This window comes from Mus musculus, chromosome 15 (assembly GCF_000001635.26).
Source record: "Mus musculus strain C57BL/6J chromosome 15, GRCm38.p6 C57BL/6J".
In the NCBI taxonomy this organism is placed as follows: domain Eukaryota; kingdom Metazoa; phylum Chordata; class Mammalia; order Rodentia; family Muridae; genus Mus; species Mus musculus.
Window position 1 is genome coordinate 80,198,932 of NC_000081.6, and position 23,472 is coordinate 80,222,403.

The 23,472-nt window shown below is 49.0% G+C and overlaps 1 protein-coding gene across 7 annotated transcripts in view; it reads left to right on the forward strand.

Moving 5' to 3' along the window:
- The window catches only part of Mgat3 (mannoside acetylglucosaminyltransferase 3), a 41,869-nt gene extending 25,281 nt beyond the window's left edge, over positions 1-16,588 (forward strand). For 6 of the 7 annotated variants that reach the window (NM_010795.4, XM_006520556.4, XM_006520555.2 and 3 more), the window contains exon 2: positions 12,042-16,588. In NM_010795.4, coding sequence (NP_034925.2) covers positions 12,043-13,659 — 1,617 coding nt within the window. In that variant the 5' untranslated portion in view covers position 12,042 and the 3' untranslated portion in view covers positions 13,660-16,588. Of the gene's footprint in view, positions 1-4,930; positions 5,143-12,041 lie in introns of all 7 variants that reach the window. The other variant, XM_011245485.2, reaches the window with a different exon arrangement.
- Positions 16,589-23,472: the final 6,884 nt, after the last annotated feature.

Below are 23,472 nucleotides of genomic sequence, written 5' to 3' on the forward strand. Positions count from 1 at the left end.
CTCTTCTTAATCACCACTAATTTCTTAGCTCCAGCTAACCAGCGTCACTGTCCCAGTCGTCTCCTTCTCCTCTTGACTATAAAGCCAGAGCCAAATGACCAAAGCTGCTGAGTTCTGCTGCTTCCTGGGGCTGGAACACGACCCCCTTGTTATATTACATTATCACCAGCTTTCTGTTTGCCAACTCCTTCACTACCTAAACTTAGCTGTCCTGGAACTTGCTCTGTAGACTGGTTTTGAACTCATGCCTGTCTCCTAAGCACTGGGATTAAAGATGTGAACTACCATGCCTGGATCTAAAACTTGCCTTTTCCAGGCTGACCTTCAGCTCAGAGATCTGCTTGCCTCAGTCTCCTGGAATTAAAGGCATGTACTAACACACCTGCTGCTAAACTTAGCTGGGTGGGATCTGCCCCAAGGTCACTACTCCCTTAATTCAACTTAGTATCCTTGAACACAGTATTCAGCTCCATTTCACTTCCTGGTGCTCCTTTTATACTGGAACCATATATTTTATATTTTTCCTTTCGAAGCTTTCATGCTTCTTCAAAATGTTCTTCATGAGACTTAACCAGAAAACAAAGTTTCTGCTGGGCTTTTTTGAGATTTCCTTTGTCAATGTAATTAATATAAATTTCTTTACCTTAACCTCAGGTAGACTCTTTAGACAAGGGCAGAAAGCAGCCACATTCTTTACCAAAATACCACAAAACAGTCTGTAGACCATATACTGAAATTCTTCTCCACTGAACCCTCTTGGCCCACCCAGATCTGCACAGTTCAAATCAATCTCAACAAAAGAGTCTTTCATAGTCTTACTAGCGTAGCCCATTAACCACCCCCCAGCCCCCGCTTAAAGCATTCCACTGCTTTCCAAAGTCCCAAAATCCACATTCTTCCAAACAAAAGCATGATCAGGCCTATCACAGCAATACCCCAGTCTCATCACCAACTTCTGTCTTAGTTAGGGTTTTTTTTTTGTTTGTTTGTTTTTGTTTTTTAAGACAGGGTTTCTCTGTATAGCCCTGACTGTCCTGGAACTCACTTTGTAGACCAGGCTGGCCATGAACTCAGAAATCCACCTGCCTTTGCCTCCCAAGTGCTGGGATTAAAGGCACGAGCCACCACCGCCTGGCTTAGTTACGGTTTTACTGCTGTGAACAGACACCAGACCAAGGCAACTCTTACAAGGATAACGTATAATTGGGGCTGGCTTACGGGTTCAGAGGTTCAGTCTAGTGTCATCATGGCAGGAGCATGGCAGCATCCAGGCAGGCATGGTGCTGAAGGAGCTGAGAGGTGTACATCTTCATCTGAAGGCCTCTAAGAAAAGACTGACTTCCAGGCAGCCAGGACTAGGGTATTAAAGCCCATGCCCATAGCGACACCCCCACTCCAACAAGGCCACACCTCCTAATAGTGCCTCTCTCTGGCCCAGGCATATACAAGCCATCATAGAGGTTTAGGAAGCTGAATGATATATGGGCTATAGAGTGACCACTCTATCACTATATATAGCAATGACCTGTGGAGTCCAACCTAATGTGTACCCCTCAAAGGAGTGTATGAAGATGAGAAGTGAAGAGACAAACCCACTGACAGCCTCTCTTCGGATCCCGGAGCTTCAGGAGTCTGCCATGCTCTGTCACCACCCAGTCTGTCTGTTGTTACACATGGGGTCATTCAGCTTCAAGTCAAGAAAATCCCTGTGTATCTTTTTTTTATTAGATATTTTCTTCATTTACATTTCAAATACTATCTCGAAGGTCCCCTATACCCTCTCCCTGCCCTGCTTCCCTACCCACTCACTCCCACTTCTTGGCCCTGGCATTCCCCTCTACTGGGACATATAAAGTTGGAAGACCAAGGGGCCTCTCTTCCCAATGATGGCCGACTAGGCCATCTTCTGCTACATATGCAGCTAGAGACATGAGCTCTGGGGGTACTGGTTAGTTCATATTGTTGTTCCACCTATAGGATTGCAGACCCCTTCAGCTCCTTGGGTACTTTCTCTAGCTCCTCCATTGGTGGCCCTGTGTTCTATCCGATAGATGACTGTGAGCATCCACTTCTGTATTTGCCAGGCACTGGCATAGCCTCACAAGAGACAGCTATATCAGGGTCCTTTCAGCAAAATCTTGCTGGCATATGCCACAGTGTCTGTGTTTGGTGGCTGATTATGGGATGGATCCCCAGTTGGGGCAGTCTCTGGATGGCCCATCCTTTGGTCTTGATCCCTGTGTATCTTGAGAGACCAGGGAAGGTGTTCATGTCCTTCTGAGCCCTGTGACACTGACTTGCTCTGCTGTAGTCCCAAGATAGGAACAGGAATTAGTCAAGGAAGCTCCAGGGAACCTGATGCGCACTAACAAAAGGGAAGAATTTCCAGGAGCACAAAGGGCTTGGAAGGGATGTGCTGCCAGTTGGAGGAGCGAAGACCAAGGCACACTGGCAGAGCACTGGCTTGGGATGAAGGTTTGGGCAGCATCCTTCCTTATTTACTATATGCGGGGTGTGTGTATGTGTTGTATGCCTGAGTATGTGTGCATATAGAGGCCAGATGTCAACATCTTCAGTCACTTTCCACCTTATCTTCTTCTTCTTTTTTTAAAATATTTATTTATTTATTCTATGTATATGAGTACACTGTAGCTGTACAGATGGTTGTGAGCCATCATGTGGTTGTTGGGAATCAAACTCAGGACCTCTGCTCACTCTAGCCCTACTCGCTCCAGCCCAAAGATTTATTTATTGTTATATGTAAGTACACTGTAGCTGTCTTCAGACACACCAGAAATGGGCATCAGATCACATTACGGATGGTTGGGAGCCACCATGTGGTTTCTGGGGTTTGAACTCAGGACCTTTGGAAGAGTAGTCAGTGCTCTTAACCACTGAGCCATCTCTCCAGCCGCCCCCCCCCCCATCTTCTGATGAGGTCTCTCATTAAAATTTGTAGTTAGCTGATTGGCTATGTGGGCTGTTGAGCTTGCTCTGAGAACCACCTTGTTTCTACCTTTACAGTTCTGGGGCTACAGGTACACATAGCTGTGCCCAGCTCCTTACATAGATGCCAGGGATCAGACTTAGGTCTTCATGCTTGTGCAGAAAACACTTTGTCTACTGAGCCATCTTCCCACACACTGGGCAGAATTCCCACTTAGAGGCCCTTTGGAGCTAAGGGTAGAGACTGGAGATGCCTGAAGGCCTGGCCCAAGCTCTTGAAAGCCTCATGAGACACTCCAACGATCCTGCAGAGTGATGGGTGTCAGTCGCCAGCGGAAAGCAGCTTCCATTTGGCCCAGTCCTTTACCAAAGCCTGCCAGAACAAGGCATGTTCAGTGGGACATCTGCGTCCCAATGTCTGGCAGGAGGCACAGCAAAATGAGCATTTACAGAGCAGCCTCCAGCACCAGGCACCCTAGAGAATGCTTCAACATCATAGCTTCTTCTGGTCGCCTACAGGGCTGCAAAAGAATCTATTTTCATCCAAGGAGGCAGGCTCAGAAAGGCAAAGACTTGCCTGTGAGTATACAGCCAAGTCACAGTACCAAATTCCCGGGTTTAACAGTAACTAGGAATGCCAGTACTCAGCACCTACCATGTGCCTAGGCAGGCTTCCAGTCCTTTCCACAGACCAATCAAAGGAGAAACTCTTTGAGGTCACAGGCAGTGTATGGATCTGCCCTTGGTAGCCACAGGCCTGCCTTGTGCTTCAGGAACTGCTGGCATGCAGATTGCTTGCAGACACCCCTGTTCTGCTCCCAGAAGCAGGAAGAGTGCTAGAAGATCTTGTGCAAACCTAGAATAGATTGGAAGGTAAGCACAGGGCAGACCTTAGCTCGAAGTCAGATACTCTTTAGAGCAGATGGACCAAGCAGAATTCCTGAAGGTGTTTCCGAGCTGGGTTTTGCCTTCTTAATCCACTTCATGCACACCCCAATACTGCCTATAGTTGTTAGCCTGACCATTTCTCTACCATGGTAGAATCTGGTCCCTTCTTCTGTTAGAAGAACTGGAGACCTCATTGCTAGTCCAGAGCTGAGAACACCAGAAATCCAGGCATCAAGGGGCAGGGAGGGAGGCAGGGCCACTGGGTGTTGTACTGGTTGGTTTTGTGTGTCAACTTGACACAAGCTGGAGTTATCACAGAGAAAGGAGCTTCAGTTGGGGAAGTGTGTCCATGAGATCCAGATGTGGGGCATTTTCTCAATTAGTGATCAAGGGGGAAGGGCCCCTTGTGGGTGGGACCATCTCTAGGCTGGTAGTCTTGGTTCTATAAGAGAGCAAGCTGAGCAAGCCAGGGGAGGCAAGCCAGTAAAGAACATCCCTCCATGGCTTCTGCATCAGCTCCTGCTTTCTGACCTGCTTGAGTTCCAGTCCTGACTTCTTTCAGTGATGAACAGCAGCATGGAAGTGTAAGCCAAATAAACCCTTTCCTCCCCAACTTGCTTCTTGGTCATGATGTTTGTGCAGGAATAGAAACACTGACTAAAACAGGTGTCATAGAGGGGAACAACTCCTAGCTCATGAACAATCTGAACTATAGCATAGGCCAGTTAGCACGAGCTAGGACAAGGGCAGCCAAGGGTATATATGGTCCCAACTAAGATACTGATCTGCTCAGACCATTTCAGGACCACGGAGAGCTCCACAGGCACCTCTGTCACTCTGACACTCAGTGACACCTGTCAGGCTTTGTCCTAGAGTTGCTGCTGCACGAATCCTGTCACAACCTCCAGGAGTACTGGCCAGATTCAGCTGAGCCTGAGTCTGAGGTCATGGCTGGGTCATTGCGATGGGTGTTACCCTAACCATATTAACAAACACAGGTGAGGGAGAAAGCCCCACCCTCAGCATGGGGGACACTGTCCTATGGGATAGGGGCCTGGAGCAAACAGAAAAAGCAGAGAAAATTCCTGTCTTCCAGGACTGGGGCACTGCTGCCCCACAACTCTACATGCTCTGGCCTTGGGACTCCAGGATTCACATCAGTGGCTCCAACTCTCAGTCTTGGACTGGGAATCACACCAGGGTTCCGTGGTTCTGAGACCCTCAGACTTGGACTGGACCACACAACTTGCCCACTAGGGTCTCTATTTGGCAGAGGCATGCCTATTACAGATCAACCTCCGAAACCACGTGAGCCAATCCGCCCAATTAACCCTCTGTTTGTCTCTCTCTTGTTGAGCTGTGTGCCTATCTAGAGAACCTGACTTACAGTCGCGGCGGCGCTCTATCTTGTCAGATTTCTTCTCCATATCACCTTCCAATAAGAGCCAAGGAAAAGGGTGTATGAGAGGGACTAGAGAGATAGAAGAGGGAGAGAAATCTCCCTGGATCAGACTTGCCACTGTCCTACTGACACCTTGGCTTGGCCTCAGCCTCCTATGTCCAGGAGGTAGCTCACCTCCGCCCTTTTACCAATTCAGCCAGGAGGCTCAGTCCCAGGGGCAGGATGCAGCTGGTACCATGGGTCTCTTGGGACATGGTACCATTCTCTAGCTCACACCTGCCTCAGCAGGCTCAGGGTCTGTCTGGTCTCCACAGCAGAGCCCTAACTCTGTTTATCGTTGGTTTGAGATAGGATAGCACCTCTCTGGGCTGGAGTTTTGTTCCTGTGAGCCCTTAACCTGAAGGCAGTCTATCTGGGGACAAATTACAGGCTGAGAGCTAGTGTGGACTGAACACTTATGCCAACCATAGGCTCTTTGTGTGGATTTCTATAAAACTCCTAACAAGACAGTGAAGCTTCAGAGAAGCAGATCTATATGCCCAAGGCCATGCACAGTGCAAATGACAGAACTGGGGGTTGGATGGGACCGTCTGCACCTGTGTGAATGACAGTGAATACCTTGAGAAAGTTCTAGGAAGCCCCTGGAGAATTGCTGGTGAATTTTTCTGGCTTGAGTTAGACCTAAGTATAGCCTCTGAGCTCTGGGATCAGTCTCTGCAGAAGGGCGCCAAAGAGCTTTGTCTTCAGAGAGCTGCCTGTCTGAGCCTCGAGGGCAGTGGCTCATCTCTCTGGATGTCAGTCAAGTCCTTCATCCATTGAACTTGGTTTTCAGGCAGTTCCTGGGGCAGATCTTGGGGTCCTAAAGTCCGGAACATCCTGGGAAACGAGGTTGAAGTGGGGCAGTGTCCCTAGAGCTTCCATTTCTGGCAGTTGTATGACAGTGACCTGTCTTCTCCTTATCTGGAGCTCTTTTTTTTAAAAAGATTTATTTATTTATGTATATAAGTATACACTGTAGCTGTACAGATAGTTGTGAACCTTCATCTGGTTGTTGGGAATTGAATTAGTATCTCTGCTCCCTCCGGGAGGTCGGGTGGTTTATGAGCCACCATGTGGTTGCTGGGATTTGAACTCAGGACCTTTGAAAGTGCAGTCAGTCCTCTTACCCACTGAGCCACCTCACCAGTCCCCTGGAGCTCTTATCTAAGGAAAGTGAGAGCAAGGAGCTCCAGGCATGCTGCTGAAATCCCCTGCCCAGGTCACTTCCCAGGTCCATGCAGACAGCAGTGTGGCTGCTACCCAAAGCCAGTCTATCTCCCATCCTGTTAATCAACGTATCTCCTAGAGTTGACAGTTTCCTGCCACCCTTGTCAGAGCCCTCTGTCCACAGCCCGCCCCCTGCCCCCTTACCACTTTACCACCTTGGAAGGCAATTATGGAGGGCAGAGGCAAAGCACATATGAAAGTAAGAGGATAACTTGCCAGAGTTGGTTCTCCTACCGGTGGATCCCAGTGATGAAGCTTGGGTCGTCGGGTTTAGTGGCAAGCTCCTTTATCTGCTGAACCTTCTTGCCAGCCCAGTCTACACTCCTGACCTTGACCTTGAACCCTACATGATCTGACTAGGTCCTGCTCTTGTTTTCCCTGACCCCAGCAAGGTATCCTTGTCTGAGTTTAAGCCACAGATGCACAAAAGAGTGGTGTGATTCTAGGTCTGCCAAAAGATGGGAACTCGAGAAGCTGCCGATCTAAGCCCTGGAGTCCCAAGGTCGGCAGGAGGAGAAGAGAGAAACTTGCCCTGGCTCTGCCATTTTGTTCCCTCTGGACCCATTCCCATTAGATAGTATCCGCCCCTGAACAGAGGTTGCACCCTCTTCCTTCAGTCTTCCCAGTCAAACCTCTGAAAATACTCTCTAGATGCTCAGAAGTGACACATGCTCAGTTCTCCAGGTGTCCCTTAATCCAGTCATTTAACCCATCAGGTCACTGCTCAGGGAGCCTGTCTGGCCAGTCCATGAGTCTGTGCCTGTACCCATCTGTCCTTAAATTCTGCTTCGTTACTTCCCAGGTCAGAGCTCTATCCTGCACAGCATTGTGTGAGTGCTTCATCCCATGCTGACAGTAAGCTCTCCTTGGACAAGGTTTGTCCCTGAAGATTCTCAGTGGTTGGCTAGGTGTTGGCACATGAGCTGAGGTGACCGTGGCTGGCTGCCCACTACATATTCTCTGGGTGGACTCTGTCATTCCACTTGGGTTCAACTTAGCAGATGGAAAGGGCTCAAGTGAGCCATCATTGATTCTTGCAATTAAGTACCCTACTGACCCTGTGGCAATGCACACATTGGCTCATTCCTTTGCCTACGGTTTCTTCATGTATACAAGGCTGACATGGTACCTGCTTTGGGTTGGGGAGATCTTGTGAGGCTGTGCACATAGCATGCTTAGGACAGAAACTGATGTAAGGGAGGCATCAAGCCTCAGTGAAGCTTGGTAACAGAGGCAGAAACATTGCAACACAGTAACAGAGGCAGGAGCATCGCAACAAGGTAACAGAGACAGAAACATCGCAACATAGTAACAGAGACAGGATCATGGCAACAGGACCCAGTGTGCTCCTCAATGTTAACTGTACCTGGACCTCCTGTACAGTTGAGTGAGAGAGGCAGGTTTGCCTGAGGAACCTGCCGTCATTTTCGAGCGGTGTTTTGGGCAAAGTCTTGCCATCCTTCCAAGTCTGTTTCCCCATCAGTAAAAACTGTGGTCACAGTGACCTCTTGAAAGGCCAAGAGTCTTAACTGAGGCCCTGAGACCAAATGCTTGTTTATCCCATTTCAGATATATGCTGCTTTAGCCCAGTGTATTTGAGGCAGACCAAAATAAAGATTCAAGAGAGAGGGAGACTCTAGAAAGAGCAGGCTGCGCCTTATGCTCACACAGCTAAGAGAAGATCCTGCTGGATGTTTCTAGCCTGGAGCATTCGAATGGCTGAAAGTTTACTGTGCTTACTGTGCACCCACTGTGCACCCACTGTGCACCCACTGTGCACCCACTGTGTACCCACTGTGCGCCGGAAACTCCATGTCCAGGTCCCAGGTATGAAGGCAGGTTCAGAATGTTGAGGAGCTTGCTAAAGGCCAGGAACATATTTTTCTTTCTTTCTTTCTTTCTTTCTTTCTTTCTTTCTTTCTTTCTTTCTTTCTTTCTTTCTTTCTTTCTCTCTCTCTCTCTCTCTCTCTCTCTCTCTCTCTCTTTCTTTCTTTCTTTTGTTTTTTTGAGACAGGGTTTCTCTGTGTAACCCTGGAGCTTACTCTGTACATCAGACTGGCCTCGGACACTTAGGAAGCAGAGGCAGGTGGATCTCTATAAATTCGAGGGCAGTCTGGTCTATGTTGTGAGTTTTCAGGACAGACAGTGCTAAATCTCAAGACCCATGTCTCAAACAGCCAGGCAGGCCTGTCCACCTAGACCTTTAATCTCAGCACTCCGGGAGCAGAAGTGGGCGGATGTCTGTGAGCTCAAAGCTAAGCCTGGTCTACATAGCAGTTCGAGGCCACCAGTCAAAGCTGTACAAAGAGACTCTGTCTCAAACAAAACAAAACACCAAAACACAGCAAAAACCAAAACTAAACAAAATACACGTCATTAAGAATTTAAAAAACAAAAAACAGACTGGTTTTTGGGCTTGAGCAATTAGAGCAGATTTCTTTGTTCTTGGTTTAGTATAACTCACAAATCTCAGCATGTTAGACACTAGGTCCAATCCAGTTGTTTTCTTGTATCAATAATGAATTGAAAAGACTTTCATGTTAATAGAAATAGATCTTCCCTTGCCTTTTCAATCCCACAAAACATACCTAGCCTTTTCATTCCCCTTGTTTTGCTAAATGAATCACTGTACTCACCAGATGTGGGAACTAAGCACTTGTTCTTCATTGGGGCCATTTAATTTCTCAAATAGTTTCTGGTTGTGGATGAGATGTTGGTCTAGCTCTCATTCAGTCCCTCTCCTATTAATCTACAGAGGAAACAGACACCAGCTTGTCACTGTCACTATTAACTGACCTCCATTTTATTTGGATTTTTGATGTTATTTTGGTGGGCGTTGGTGTTGGGGGTGCCACCTGGGGCCTTCAGCATGCCAAGCATGCATGCCTTTTCCCCACAGCACCCCTAGAAGAGAATGTATTTCTTTCAGAGTATTTGACGGCCGACAAGCTTGTACAGGCAGGGCCTGGGACAGAAACCTAGCCTTTGGTATCTTTGTCCTTTCCTTAAAATGTTCCTGTCAGGGCAGAGGATGGAGCTCAGGAGGAAAGTGCCTGAGCTTGCAAGGCCAGTGACCAAACTCCAGAAACTCAGAAAAAAGCAAAACATTCCTCTCTGAGGTTTTGGTTCTTTTCCCAGGTCCCTCACTTCTGTCCTCTCGCCTCCTGACAGCTGGAGCGTGGAATAGGAAGACATGTTCTCTGCTAGGTGGTGGCAGCGGCAGCCGCTAATGCCTTTGATCCCAGCACTGGGAGGCAGATTAAATATGGACTTTGAAACCCTTACTTTTGGAGAAAGCAGATTGGTAGGCCCCAGTTAACAAAATAAAGGAACAAAGGAAGGAGTTCCATTACTCTGAGCTCAGAGTAGCTGTCCTCAGTTGGAGATCTCTCTGCATTTAGAGAGGGAGAGGGGAGAAATTAACTCGGATCCAATTTCAGTTTAACCCTAGTTGGGCTGGGTGTTGTAGTGCAGGAAAGCCTTTAATCCCCAGCCCTTGGTCCAAAGAGGCAGGTGGATCTCTGGGAGTTTGAGGCCATCTTGGTCAACATCCCTAGCTCCAGGACAGCTAGGGCTAATAATAGAGACCTTGTCTTTAAAAGGGGGGGAGCGGGAGTGTAAAACCTCTTCACAGGCTCCCCCCCCCCAATGGTTTTTTTTTTTTTTTTTTTAATATTCTGCCTGGCGGTGGTGGCGCACACCTTTAATCCCAGCACTTGGGAGGCAGAGGCAGGTGGATTTCTGAGTTCGAGACCAGCCTGGTCTACAGAGTTAGTTCCAGGACAGCCAGGGCTACACAGAGAAACCCTGTCTTGAAAAACCAATATATATATATATATATACATACATATACATACACATACACATACACATATATATATATATATTCTATGTGCATTGGTGTTTTGCCTGCATGTATGTTTTAACTAGAGTTAAAGTTTCAAGCTGGGCATGGTGGCGCACGCCTTTAATCTCAGCACCTGGGAGGCAGAGGCAGGTGGATTTCTGAGTTCGAGGCCAGCCTGGTCTACAAAGTGAGTGCCAGGACAGCCAGGGCTACACAGAAAAACCCTGTCTCAAAAAACCAAAAAAAAAAAAAAAGTTTCAAGCTTCCATATGTGTGCTGGACTTGAACCTGGGTCCTCTAAAAAAGCAGCTAGTGCTCATAGCCTCGGAATCATCTCTCCAGCCAGTATTGACAGGTCTCTGGTAACCAATTTAATGTCTGGGATACACAGACATTAGAGGTAGGAGGTCTGAGGGGACCTTCCTTGTTAGAAACAAAAAAATAAAATTAGGAGGCCATCCCAGGATGGGGGGAAGGGGTTGGCAGCTTAATGAACACACTTTTCTACCTTTAGAGCTTGGCCTGATTTTTTTTAAGATTTTATTTTATTTTATTTTATGTATATGAGTACACTGTAGCTGTACAGATGGTAGTGAGCCTTCATGTGATTGTTGGGTATTGAGTTTAGGACCTCTGCTCACTCTGGTCAACCCCACTTGCTCCAGCCCAAAGAATTATTTATTATTATAAATATTATTATACATAAGTACACTGTAGCTGTCTTCAGATGCACCAGAAGAGAGCTTCAGATCTCATTACAGCTCATTTTGAGCCATCATGTGGTTGCTGGGATTTGAACTCAGGACCTTCAGAAGACCAGTCAGTGCTCTTACCCACTGAGCCATCTCACTAGTCCTTGGCTGGATTTCTTACCTTGATGAGTTGGTAGTCCTTAAATCCCAAAACGAGGTCCTTAAAACTCTTAGTCTCTCAGCATTTTCTATGAAAATGCATGAGGAAGGTTTGGGTGGTTCCGAGAGAGAGAGAGAGAGAGAGAGAGAGAGAGAGAGAGAGAGAGAGAGAAGAAGAAGAAGAAGAAGAGGAGGAGGAGGAGGAGGAGGAGGAGGAGGAGGAGGAGGAGGAGGAAGAGAAGAGAAGAGAAGAGAAGAGAAGAGAAGAGAAGAGAAGAGAAGAGGAGGGGGAGAGAGGGGAGAGAGAGAAAGAGAAGGAAGCCAGGGCATGGTGGTGCACGCCTTTAATCCCAGCACTTGGGAGGCAGAGGCAGGCGGATTTCTGAATTCTAGGCCAGCCTGGTCTACAAAGTGAGTTCCAGAACAGCCAGGGCTACACAGAGAAACCCTGTCTCGAAAAAACAACAACAAAAAAAGAGAAAGAGAAGGAAAATTAGAAAAGGAACAGTAGCCCAGGACAGGGCATCTGCAAGCCCCCGGGCACTTGGCAGCTGCTCCACACCCCACCCTCTACCCACTGGAGCCTGACACCCCTCTAGGACAGTTTCCCTCTGGCTACATTTTGCTCTAGGAACCAAGCCTAGCCCTGATGAGCAGCGTGTGGCTTCTGGTGGAGGAACAGACTTCAGAGAGGTGATGTGTGGTGGGTCTCAGGGCGGTGGGAACTTAGCGCAGGACATTCTCACAGGCGACTGCAGCTAATACTCCTCTCAAGTCCCCTTCTTAGGGCAGGATCCTCGGGCTGCCCTCCCTGACTTCTTGTTCTCTCCATCTCCTGCAGGATGAAGATGAGACGCTACAAGCTCTTTCTCATGTTCTGTATGGCTGGCCTGTGCCTCATATCCTTCCTGCACTTCTTTAAGACCTTATCCTATGTCACCTTCCCGAGAGAACTGGCCTCCCTCAGCCCTAACCTCGTATCCAGCTTCTTCTGGAACAATGCCCCTGTCACTCCCCAGGCCAGTCCGGAGCCGGGTGGCCCCGACCTATTGCGGACACCCCTCTACTCCCACTCTCCCCTGCTCCAGCCACTGTCCCCGAGCAAGGCCACAGAGGAACTGCACCGGGTGGACTTCGTGTTGCCGGAGGACACCACGGAGTATTTTGTGCGCACCAAAGCTGGTGGTGTGTGCTTCAAACCAGGTACCAGGATGCTGGAGAAACCTTCGCCAGGGCGGACAGAGGAGAAGCCCGAAGTGTCTGAGGGCTCCTCAGCCCGGGGACCTGCTCGGAGGCCCATGAGGCACGTGTTGAGTACGCGGGAGCGCCTGGGCAGCCGGGGCACTAGGCGCAAGTGGGTTGAGTGTGTGTGCCTGCCAGGCTGGCACGGGCCCAGTTGCGGGGTGCCCACGGTGGTGCAGTATTCCAACCTGCCCACCAAGGAACGCCTGGTACCCAGGGAGGTACCGAGGCGGGTTATCAACGCCATCAACATCAACCACGAGTTCGACCTGCTGGATGTGCGTTTCCATGAGCTGGGAGATGTTGTGGACGCCTTCGTGGTCTGTGAATCTAATTTCACCGCCTACGGGGAGCCTCGGCCGCTCAAGTTCCGAGAGATGCTGACCAATGGCACCTTCGAGTACATCCGCCACAAGGTGCTCTATGTCTTCCTGGACCATTTCCCACCTGGTGGCCGTCAGGACGGCTGGATTGCGGATGACTACCTGCGCACCTTCCTCACCCAGGATGGCGTCTCCCGCCTGCGCAACCTGCGGCCCGATGACGTCTTTATCATCGACGATGCGGACGAGATCCCTGCGCGTGATGGTGTGCTGTTCCTCAAACTCTACGATGGCTGGACAGAGCCCTTCGCCTTCCACATGCGGAAGTCCCTGTATGGTTTCTTCTGGAAGCAGCCGGGCACACTGGAGGTGGTGTCAGGCTGCACCATGGACATGCTGCAGGCCGTGTATGGGCTGGATGGCATCCGCCTGCGCCGCCGCCAGTACTACACCATGCCCAACTTCCGGCAGTATGAGAACCGCACCGGCCACATCCTAGTGCAGTGGTCTCTCGGCAGCCCCCTGCACTTCGCGGGCTGGCATTGCTCCTGGTGCTTCACACCCGAGGGCATCTACTTTAAACTCGTGTCAGCCCAGAATGGCGACTTCCCCCGCTGGGGTGACTATGAGGACAAGAGGGACCTCAATTACATCCGCAGCTTGATCCGCACTGGGGGATGGTTCGACGGAACGCAGCAGGAGTACCCTCCTGCGGACCCCAGTGAGCACATGTATGCTCCTAAATACCTGCTCAAGAACTATGACCAGTTCCGCTACTTGCTGGAAAATCCCTACCGGGAGCCCAAGAGCACTGAAGAGGGTGGGCGCCGGAACCAGGGCTCAGATGGAAGGCCATCTGCTGTCAGGGGCAAGTTGGATACAGTGGAGGGCTAGGGCTGTGCACTTTCACAGGGCTGGGTAGGCTGAAATAATGGCTAAGCCAGTGCTATCTTAGGCCTCCTCCTTATCCCGGGGCACTTGAGAGAGCCAGGAGTCCTTGTAGATGGATGGTCCTCTGTGCTCAGGCCTCTAGAATTAAGGGTCAGGCCTTTCACCCTAAAACAGAAAAAATTACTTTCTAGTAGAGAAGAGCAAGCCCGGACATCTATGCAGCATTTTTGTTCCCAAGAGTGCTGTGGGAAAGAGGTGTTCCTGGAGGGCATAAGGTGGTGTTCTGGGACTGGGAGTGCTATGGAACTTCAGTCTAGTTAAAGAGAAGCCCCACCGTTGACACCTGGGACTGTTGTCCATTACAGGACAAGGAGGTATACCATGCCAGGGGTTCCCAGAATCTTGTAAATAAATGCATTTGGGTCCAGGAGCAAGAAGAGACAGTAGGGAGGGACTAGAAACTGTATTTGCTCTTGATGTGGGCCAAGAAGCTAGGGAAGCATTGGAAGGTACCCTGGAGAGAACACACTTTGTAGCTTCCTCAGACATGCGGGACCCAAGGGATGAGGTCCCGCATGGCTGAGAGGATGAAGCTCGTTAGTCAGTCCCATTGCCTCTGTAAGAAGGCATGCCGGGGGTGATGCGGAATCTTCCTCTGGTCCCAAATATACCCTTGATAGCTGTTCTCACTTTTCCTGTTGCTGTCTTGTGGGAGCCACTTGCAAAGGACTCTAGGAGTCTAGTTTTTGGGGTGGGACAGGAGCTGGAGACCATAAGGACAGCCAGTATAGTAGGCGAGACAAGAGAAGGAGACTGACAGAGGCCTCTCTACGCCTCTCTCCCTCCCTATCACTCTCTGCCGGCATCCAGTCCCATATTACAGCGTCCCAAATGTAACCAGTCCTGTGCCACTACGCCTCCACCCCCACACCCGTAAGAGCAGGCTAGGGGCCAGGAAGGGACCACAAGGTTCTCCTGGGTCCAAGAAAGAACATTAAGGTCAGTGGTATATCAACCCATCCCTCTTAATTTGCCTTGTGTGTGGGGGGGTACAGGATGTATTTCAGAAGATGCTAAGCTGCTGTAGAAGCCCCTTGGCAACCAGCAAGCAATTCAAATAAGACCAGCTTGTTACTAAGTAAATAGTCCAGGAAGAGATGGTCCAAAGCCTATTAGACAGTCAGCTTAGCTTCACATACAACTCCCAGGTCTGGATAGAGGGGCTGCACCTGCTCACATGATAAGAGGAGAAAGTGTGAACTCTTCCCTGTGAAGGGCAGGAGTCAGATGTGTCTGTTGCTTCTGATAGTGTCTTACTGGTCTGGACTTAGCTGCATGGCTATAGGTAGTTGCAAGGAAAACTGGGAAATGTAGTTTTGAGCAGGACTGCCATATGCCTGCCTCCATTTGAGAGTTCTGTATTACTAGCAGCACCCTTAAAGGAAGGGTACAAATGATTGCTCATTACCCTGCTCTCTTCCTATCTGCCCTGGGGTTGAGGTACAGTGGGGACTTGCAGGTGTATAGGAAGAGTGGGTGCCTCTTCCTGAGGCCCTTGACGTTCCCTTGATGCCAGTATGCAGGGCTACCTGTGGAATGGTCCGTGTTTGTGCGTGTATGTATATTTATGGGCATGGGTGCATGCTTGGTGTGTATTGTACATGTCTGTATCCATGTGTCCCTGTACAAAGATGATACTCATGTGTGGGCGTAGGAGCCTAGGCTTGGCTGTCCTCTTCCTTAGGACCTGGATCTTATAGTCTCATCTCCTATGGCTCCACGAGATGCCCGAGACAGGAAGTCCTTGGGGGAACCTTGAAAGCAAGACTAGAAGGGAGTACAGGGTCTGTCTGTCTGTCTGTCTTTCAGTCTGAGAAATGGAATCTTCCTAGGTATAGGGATATGCAGCTGAGAGCCCACCACTCCCTCAGCCCCTCTTGGCTCTCTACATCCTCCCCCTGCCACCTCAGCATCTCTTGGATGTAGCTCTGTCTGGAGTAGTTTGCCAGGTGGTGGCTGCTCTGACAAACAGGCATGAAGGGCTCTATGGCTTCTCTCCTCCCATTGAGGAACACCCTCCATGGAACCTCTCCTTCAAAGAGCCTTCCTCTCTAGTTCCTCTAGGGATTGAGAGGTGGCCACAGAAGTCAGGGCATCCCAGGGACTGATGGGTCCATCTGAGCCAGGGCTCTCTCCTGAGATGTCTGTGGATGTTTCTGTGATACCTTCCCCCTTGAATGAAATCCTTACCCCACACTCTTGGTACCCTCAGCTGCTTCATTGATATCCTGTTCCAGGCATTTCAGGGCTCCTGCCCACAAGTGACCAATTCAGGGAGGGAGAAGGACCCTGGGAAAGCACAGGTCTGCTGGGCTGGCCTTCCTTCTCAGATAGTACAATAGTTTCAATTAGGCAGGAAGAGGCCTGGCCATGGGCTGAGAGACCACCCTCAAGAGGTGGGAGCTAAAGAGTTTCACATATAACCACAGCATACACTGGGAAGTTGAGGGGCAGGGAACCCAGGACCATTCCCCCAATATGAAGAGAAACCGAATTGAATGTGAAAGTGGGCACATTCTCCAGGAACCACTGGCCTGTGACCTCTAGACCCAAGGAAGCCTATACTGGCGTCCAGCTGGCCTCATTCACCCAAGGGTCACAGTGGTTAAAAGGGACAAGCTTGTTGAAGCTTTGGAAACAAAGATTCAGGGTGGGAAGATAGGACTCACCCAAGTAGAAGGAAGGGCCCTGGGAAATGTGTAATTTAAGGACACCAATAATAATAATAATAGTATTATTTTTTTTGTAAATGAAAATCAATATGTACATTCTGAAATCATTTTCTCTGTAAATGGTTGAATTTCATTTCACCCTTAAAGGGATGCTTAAAGGAGAAGATAATATTAATAATAAAACAGCTGAGAAGTCTGGAGGGCGTGTGTGCTGTGTGTGGCCAGTTTGTGGATGCCCCAGGGCAGAGATGGATAGGACCAGACAACTCTGGTCTTGCTGACAGATCTGGACCTGTGAGGCACAAGGCCCTCATAAGGTCTGGACGTGTGGGGAGAAAGATTCTGTACACAGTCCCTTCACTTGGGGGTGTGGTGAACTTAAGCTTATGTTTCCCACCTATGGATGGGATTACAGACATTAGGCTGTTCAGTGGGAGGAAGGAGGAAAACCTGACCCTCCAGAGACCTGGCATTGCTGGCCACTCCCACTGTTTGGCTCACAGCATCAGATAGCATGCTTCTGCCTTTGGATAGCCCTGGTGCCCAGTGTTGGTCACAGTCACATGGCTGCTTATGTTCTGGACCTGGGAAGAGACTATGACCTCTTATTTGGGAATGAGTATCTTTCTCCTTGGGTGCTGCAGCAGTCACTAAGGCCTCGGAGCACAGAGCCTCTTGTCCCTGGCTGGGTCCTAAGGATGGTCTGAGACAGGGCGGAGCAGACTCTTGAGTGCTGCCTTTGTGGAACGACTGTGTAACCTCATCAGACTGCAGGTCCAGAAGCCAGAGGGTGACAGCGGTGTCAGTGGCCTGATTCCCGAATCAGGCACTGCTCAGGTCTCTGCCCACAGTCGGGAGCTGAGTGGATGTTTGGGATCGGGAGGTGGGATGGGGGTGGGGGATGTGGGGGTGGGGGTGGAGGTGGGTGGGGGAGGGGGGAAGGTGAGTTCTGAAAAACCCAGCAAGTGAAGATGAAGACACCCTGGCATGGCCAGAAGAGGGCGACAGCGACTCACTCACTGCTAAATTTTTCCGGATTCTAGCTTGTGTTGGGGCTTGTCATCATATTATCCTCAATAGCTACAAATAGTACATCTTTTCAGGTATGACTTATTAAATAAGCAATTTCAGCCAAGTTCTTGGCTGAAGAATCTCTTTCTCCATCATGCCCACGATGAGATGAATGTGGAAAGGAAAACATAGACCACGCTCACCTTAGATGTTGGTGTGGCGTGTGGTAAATTCCAGTTCACATGTGGTCAGAGGTTAATGCCACCGCGGAACTGCACTTCCTGCAGACTGAGGAGGAAGACAGGGAGAGACAAAGAGGAGGACACCTAAAGCTGCTAACCAAGCCAGGCATGGGCCCAGGGCAAGGGACACAGGACAGCGTCTGCAGTTCAGAGGCTGACAGTCATGCAGGAACACACACACAGGGAAGTGCAAACGCTGATTCGCTGAGTTGAGGGCTGCAGTGCAGGTATCTATACCACATCTCGGCAAGCCCTGCTTGCTGTGCCTTCCTCACTGGCTGTCTAGGCAGGTGTGGGTACCAGCAGGCTCCATGACGACCCCAGGTCAGGGTGTGTCCTTTGCCTGATCGTCTCTGGCCTCTAAAAATGGAGGTGATACAGTGCTTTAGTCCATAGAGAGAATTAATGATCTGTAAACCTTCATCCAGCAGGGACATCTGTCAGACCCCCCATTAAAACCCTACTGCCAAGGGACTGAGACATGGCTTGTTGATAGAGAATGTGTATTATTCTCAAATGGGTGTGAACAGCTCTGTGGGATCCAAGGCTTCCTAAGGGATTCTTCATGTCTACAAACCCCCACACAGACACACATATACATAACTAAGTGTAAAAATAAATTCTAGGTCTGGAGAGATGGCTCGGTGGTTAAGAACACTTGCTGGTCTTGATCACAGGCCAGAGTTTGGTCCCTAGCACCCACATCAGGCAACTTACAAACACTTGTAACTCTAGCTCCATGGGACCTGATAGCCCCTTCTGCACCCATATATATATGGTATATATATATATAGACACACACACACACATATATATATGTATGTATATATATATATATGTAAAAATAAGGTTTCTTTGAGACAGGATCTTACTTGGTGGTCCTGGCTGTCCTAGAACTCTCTTTGAAAAGCTTTGAGGTGCTTTAATGAGACTGAGTTCCATCAGACTTGTAAGCAACTGATACATTTGTTTTTAATGACAAGAAAACCAACCCAAACTACCAAGGCAGAGAAGGAACTTGCTGGCTTGCTGACAGTCAAGCGTCAGGTGGTGTTGGTGACCTCGCAGCTTGACGTACCGGCCATTTGTCAGTGCAATGCCATCCGGCTCCATAGCTCACTGGCCTCGACTTTGCGAGCTGTCCCTGTACCGTTAGTCTTCGAGCTTCTGAGATGGTTGCAACAGCTCCCAGCTTCACTTTCTCTTTTCTTCAGACAGAAGGAACAGGTTCTTTTCCCTAACAGCCCTGCGCCTGGAGACTTGGAAGATGGCTTGGTTGGTAAAGTACCTGGAGTCCAGGGATCAGGGCCACAGAAACAAACAAGCTAGGCTCAGTGGCACATATCTAGCATCCCTAGGACTGGGAAGGCAGACGGGTTCCTGGAGTTTGCTGGCCAGGCAGTCGAGCTAATGGGTGAACTCCAGCTTCAGTGAGACACCCTGTCTCAAATATGAATAAATAAATAAGGTGGAGGGCTGGAGAGATGGCTCAGTAGTTAAGAGCACTGACTGCTCTTCCAGAGGTCCTGAGTTCAATTCCCAGCAACCACGTGGCTAACAACCGTCTGTAATGGGATCTGATGCCTTTTCTGGTGTGTCTGAAGACAGCGACAGTGTACTCATATACATAAAAAAAATTAAAAACAAGGTAGAGAAGTGACTAAAGATGACACTGGACATGGACCTTAGCCTCTACATGCACATGTGAACCAGTGCACATCTGCTTGTGTGCACATCTGTGCAGGCACACAGTCTTGTGCTTGAGCTGGGCACGGTGGTGTGCTTCCATAATCTCAGCATTTGAGAGATAGAGGTAGGAACACTGTTATAAGTTTGAGGCCATCCTGGTCTACATACAGAGTTCCAGGTTAGCCAAGATTTTGTTACTTACTAGATCTTTCTCAAAGTAAAGCTAGTGGGCCTGGAGAGACTGCTCAGAGCTTAACAAGGGTTGCTTTCTAAGGGGACATGAGTTTGATATCCAGCACCCACAAGTTACCACAGCCATGTGTAACTCCAGTTTCAGGGGACCTAGAGCTCTCTTCTGGTCTCTGTGGGCACCAGTACAAGTTTGCAGTGTCCTTACTTAGACACAGACAAAATACTCATAAGATTAAGAAAGACAAATCTTGGCTAGGTGATGGTGATGTGTGCCTTTAATCCCAGCTCTCAGGAGTCAGAGGCAGGAGCATCTCTTGGGACCTGAGTTTGAAGCCAACCTGGTCTACAGAGAGTTCCAGGATAGCAAGTACTACAGGAGAAACCCTGTTTTGAAAAATCAATACAAATGAAAATCTTTAAAAATTTTCTGAGCCAGGCATGGTGATGCACACCTTTAATCCCAGCACCTGAGAGGCAGAGGCAGGTGGATTTCTGAGTTTGAGGCCAGCCTGCTTGTCAGAGTTTCAGGACAGCTAGGACTACACGGAGAAACCTTGTCTTGAAAAACCAAAACCCCCAAACAAAATAAACTCTTGGGCTTGGATCTTGTTGGCTTCCGTTAGGTCTGTTGACCATCCTGAGCAGATCTGGATGACTTGGGTGGAATCTCAGATCAGTTTAGACGCTTAGGAAAGTCAGAGTTGAGCCTTTACTAGTCAAGGAAGAGAACAGATAGTTTTCTGAAAGAAATGAGGACAAGATGTCACCCTTGGCACCTCAGCTGTCTATGTCCGGTCTCCTCAGCACCTAGCAGCCCTCCCTTGCTCACGTCCGGCTCCTGGATGCTCATCTGTCAGATGGGGTGTGTGTATTACAGGTCTCCAGCTGCGGTGGGCAGTTGTGTGTGCGCGCGCGCATGCGCCTGGCAGCAGAGTCTGAGCTTGGTGGAGGTTTAAAAATCCCCTGTGCCCCTCCCCCTCCTTCGATGTGGTATACGTGACACACGGGTCATGCATTTCCTCCCTGGGCTTCTTCCCTTCGCCCCTGTGACTCATCTGTTTTTCTTTGCCTCTTCCCGCTTCTTCATTGTCCTGCTGACCTTCTTATCTTCCTAGAAATCTGTCTGCTCTGCCTGTGGATCTCAATCCCCAACAAAGTAGGGCTGGTTGCACCTCTCCAGGGAGCCCTCCCTACTCAGCGCCCAGCTCCCTGGTCAGCTGCCTGTTGCAAGGGTCCCAAGGCATCGAGGTCTCCTGAGACTCGGCAGGGCCAGTGTGGAACTCAGCTTCCATCTGAGATTACTTCCCTGTCCTCTCCATCCTGGTCTTGACCACTCATTTATCCAGTGCCATCAGCTGGATATGGGGAGGTATCCTGAGGTACACACACACACAAACAGTAGCTACTCTTTTGGAATGTTTTGGAATGGCTTTTATGTGCCTGGGACAGATATGACTCAACAACCCAGGAGTATGAGGCCAGCTTGGACTGCATGTGACCCAGTCTAAAACAAAAACAAAACAAAACCCCAAAAATAACCAAACAAAAAACCTACAAAGAAAAAAGAAACACTCAGATACGGTATTACACACCTTTAATCCCAGCACTCAGGAGGCAGAGAGAAAAGCAGTCAGATCTCTGTGAATTCAAGGCCAGTTTAGCCTACACATTGAGTTCCGAGACAACCAGGGGTAAATACTAAGACAACACCAATACCAACAGTACACCTCCCTATCCCCACCCCCACACTCACACACACACACACACACACACACACACACACACATTCACACACACTCACATCTACACCACCATGCTTGGCACACATTATTTAATTTTTGAAACTTTTTGTCTGTCTATTGAGACAGGTTTCTCTTTAGACCAGGCTGGCCTCAAACTTACAGATCTACCTGCCTTTGCCTCCTGAGTCCTGAGATCACTAAAGATGTGCACCACTCCAGCCCAGTAGCCAAAAATCACATTTAAATCAAATTTACATAAGTTATGCAGAGTTCCCTCTTTTAACTGGGGAAAGCAGAAGAAGTGGGGCAGGGCTCAAAGCTCACTGGTGGGGGTGGGGAGAGGACCCAGTAGAGAAAGTACTTGTTGTACAAGCACGAAGACCAGAGTTCAAATCCCCAGTATTCATGTAAATGCCAGGCAGGTGTGGTGGTCAACCTGTAAGCCTCAGGAAGTGGAGACAGGAATTCCCCGAAGCAAGTGAGCTAGACTAGGTAAATCAGAAAGCTCTGGGGTCCGGTGGGAAACCTGCCTCAAGAAATATGGTTTGAAAGACCCTGCATCAACCTTTAATCTCTCTCTCTGTCTCTCTCTTTTTTTTTTTTTTTTTTTTTGAGACAGGGTTTCTTTGTGTAGCCCTGGCTGTCCTGAAACTCACTTTGTAGACCAGGCTGGCCTTGAACTCAGAAATCCACCTATCCTCTGCTGGGATTAAAGGCTTGTGCCACCACTCCCCAGCTAACCTCTAATCTGCATATGCACACACACCATATGCATACATATGAAAAAAACAAAAAACAAAAAAACCCTGCCAGTCTGCCCAGGTGACACCCCTTATCACCGGTACCCCTGGGGCTTTCTGTTCTTTTGAAACAAGTTTTTCTGTTGAATTTTCTCCTGGGCACCACCCAGGGCATTTCAAGTCATCTAAGGAGGCCATTCCATGGTAAGTTCCCGAGTGCCATCTTCATGGCCCAGAACTTTTGTGTCTTCATTTTACGCGTAATTCTGGCTCTCTAAGGCGCCACACAGTGGCAGGTTCTTCAGACTTCGCAAGGTTAATTGTCTCTGCTATGCCTTCCTGAACCACAGGCTAGGCTGAGGCTCTGGGCTTCCACGACGTCTCCAGTACTATATCTACATTGGCCTTTCTACTTGGCCTCTTTTCTGTGCCTGTCTCCTACACTTGAGGACAAACAGCTCCTGGTATACTTCAATAGCTGTCTGAGGAATGAATCCCCAAGCAAAGGAGGAGGGACTGTCTCCAGCCCAGTCCCGGGACAAATCCCCTAATACTCTTGTTTCCAGAATGTTCTAACCAGCCTTGAGGCTGAGGTTCTGTTACACAAAACCTACTTGGCACATCGATTAAGAACGCTGACTGCTCTTTCAAAGGTAATAAGTTCAACTCCCAGCAACCACATGGAGGCTCACAACCACCTGTAATGGGATCCAGTGCCCTCTTCTGGTGTGTCTGAAGACAGCTAGCTATGGTGTACTCGTATACATAAATTTTTTTTTTTTTTTTTTTTTTTGGTTTTTCGAGACAGGGTTTCTCTGTGTAGCCCTGGCTGTCCTGGAACTCACTTTGTAGACCAGGCTGGCCTCGAACTCAGAAATCCGCCTGCCTCTGCCTTCCAAGTGCTGGGATTAAAGGCGTGCGCCACCACGCCCGGCTTTTTTTTTTTTTTTTTTTTTAAGCCTACTTGCCAATGAGGTTAATAGGTCTTCAATAGGTCACATCTCTCTCCTGGAATGCCTCTTGCCCACAACATCAGTGGTCCCCAGTCTGCAATGGCTTAGACTTGACACTTATGCTAAATATCACTTAGGAAGAAAGCCCTTTTGTTTTTGTTTTTGTTTTTCAAGACAGGATTTCTCTGTGTAGCCCTGGCTGTCCTGGAACTCACCTTGTAGATTAGGCTGGCCTTGAACTCACAGAGATCAGCCTGCCTCTGCCTCCTGGGTGTTGAGATTAAGGGTATGCATCACCACTGACCAGCAAAGCCTTTTCTCATAACAGTAACTTCTGGTTGTTAGGGTCCCAAAACCCAAAACAACCCAAGCAGACCCAAAAGAGTCCACACAAAGCAAGATCTATATTTGAATTAGGCAGCAAAAACTGACCAGTCAGGGACAGCAGCACAGACTCAGAAGCTGACTGCAACCCCAAATGTTCATCTTAGTAAACATATAAACAGAAAAATCAC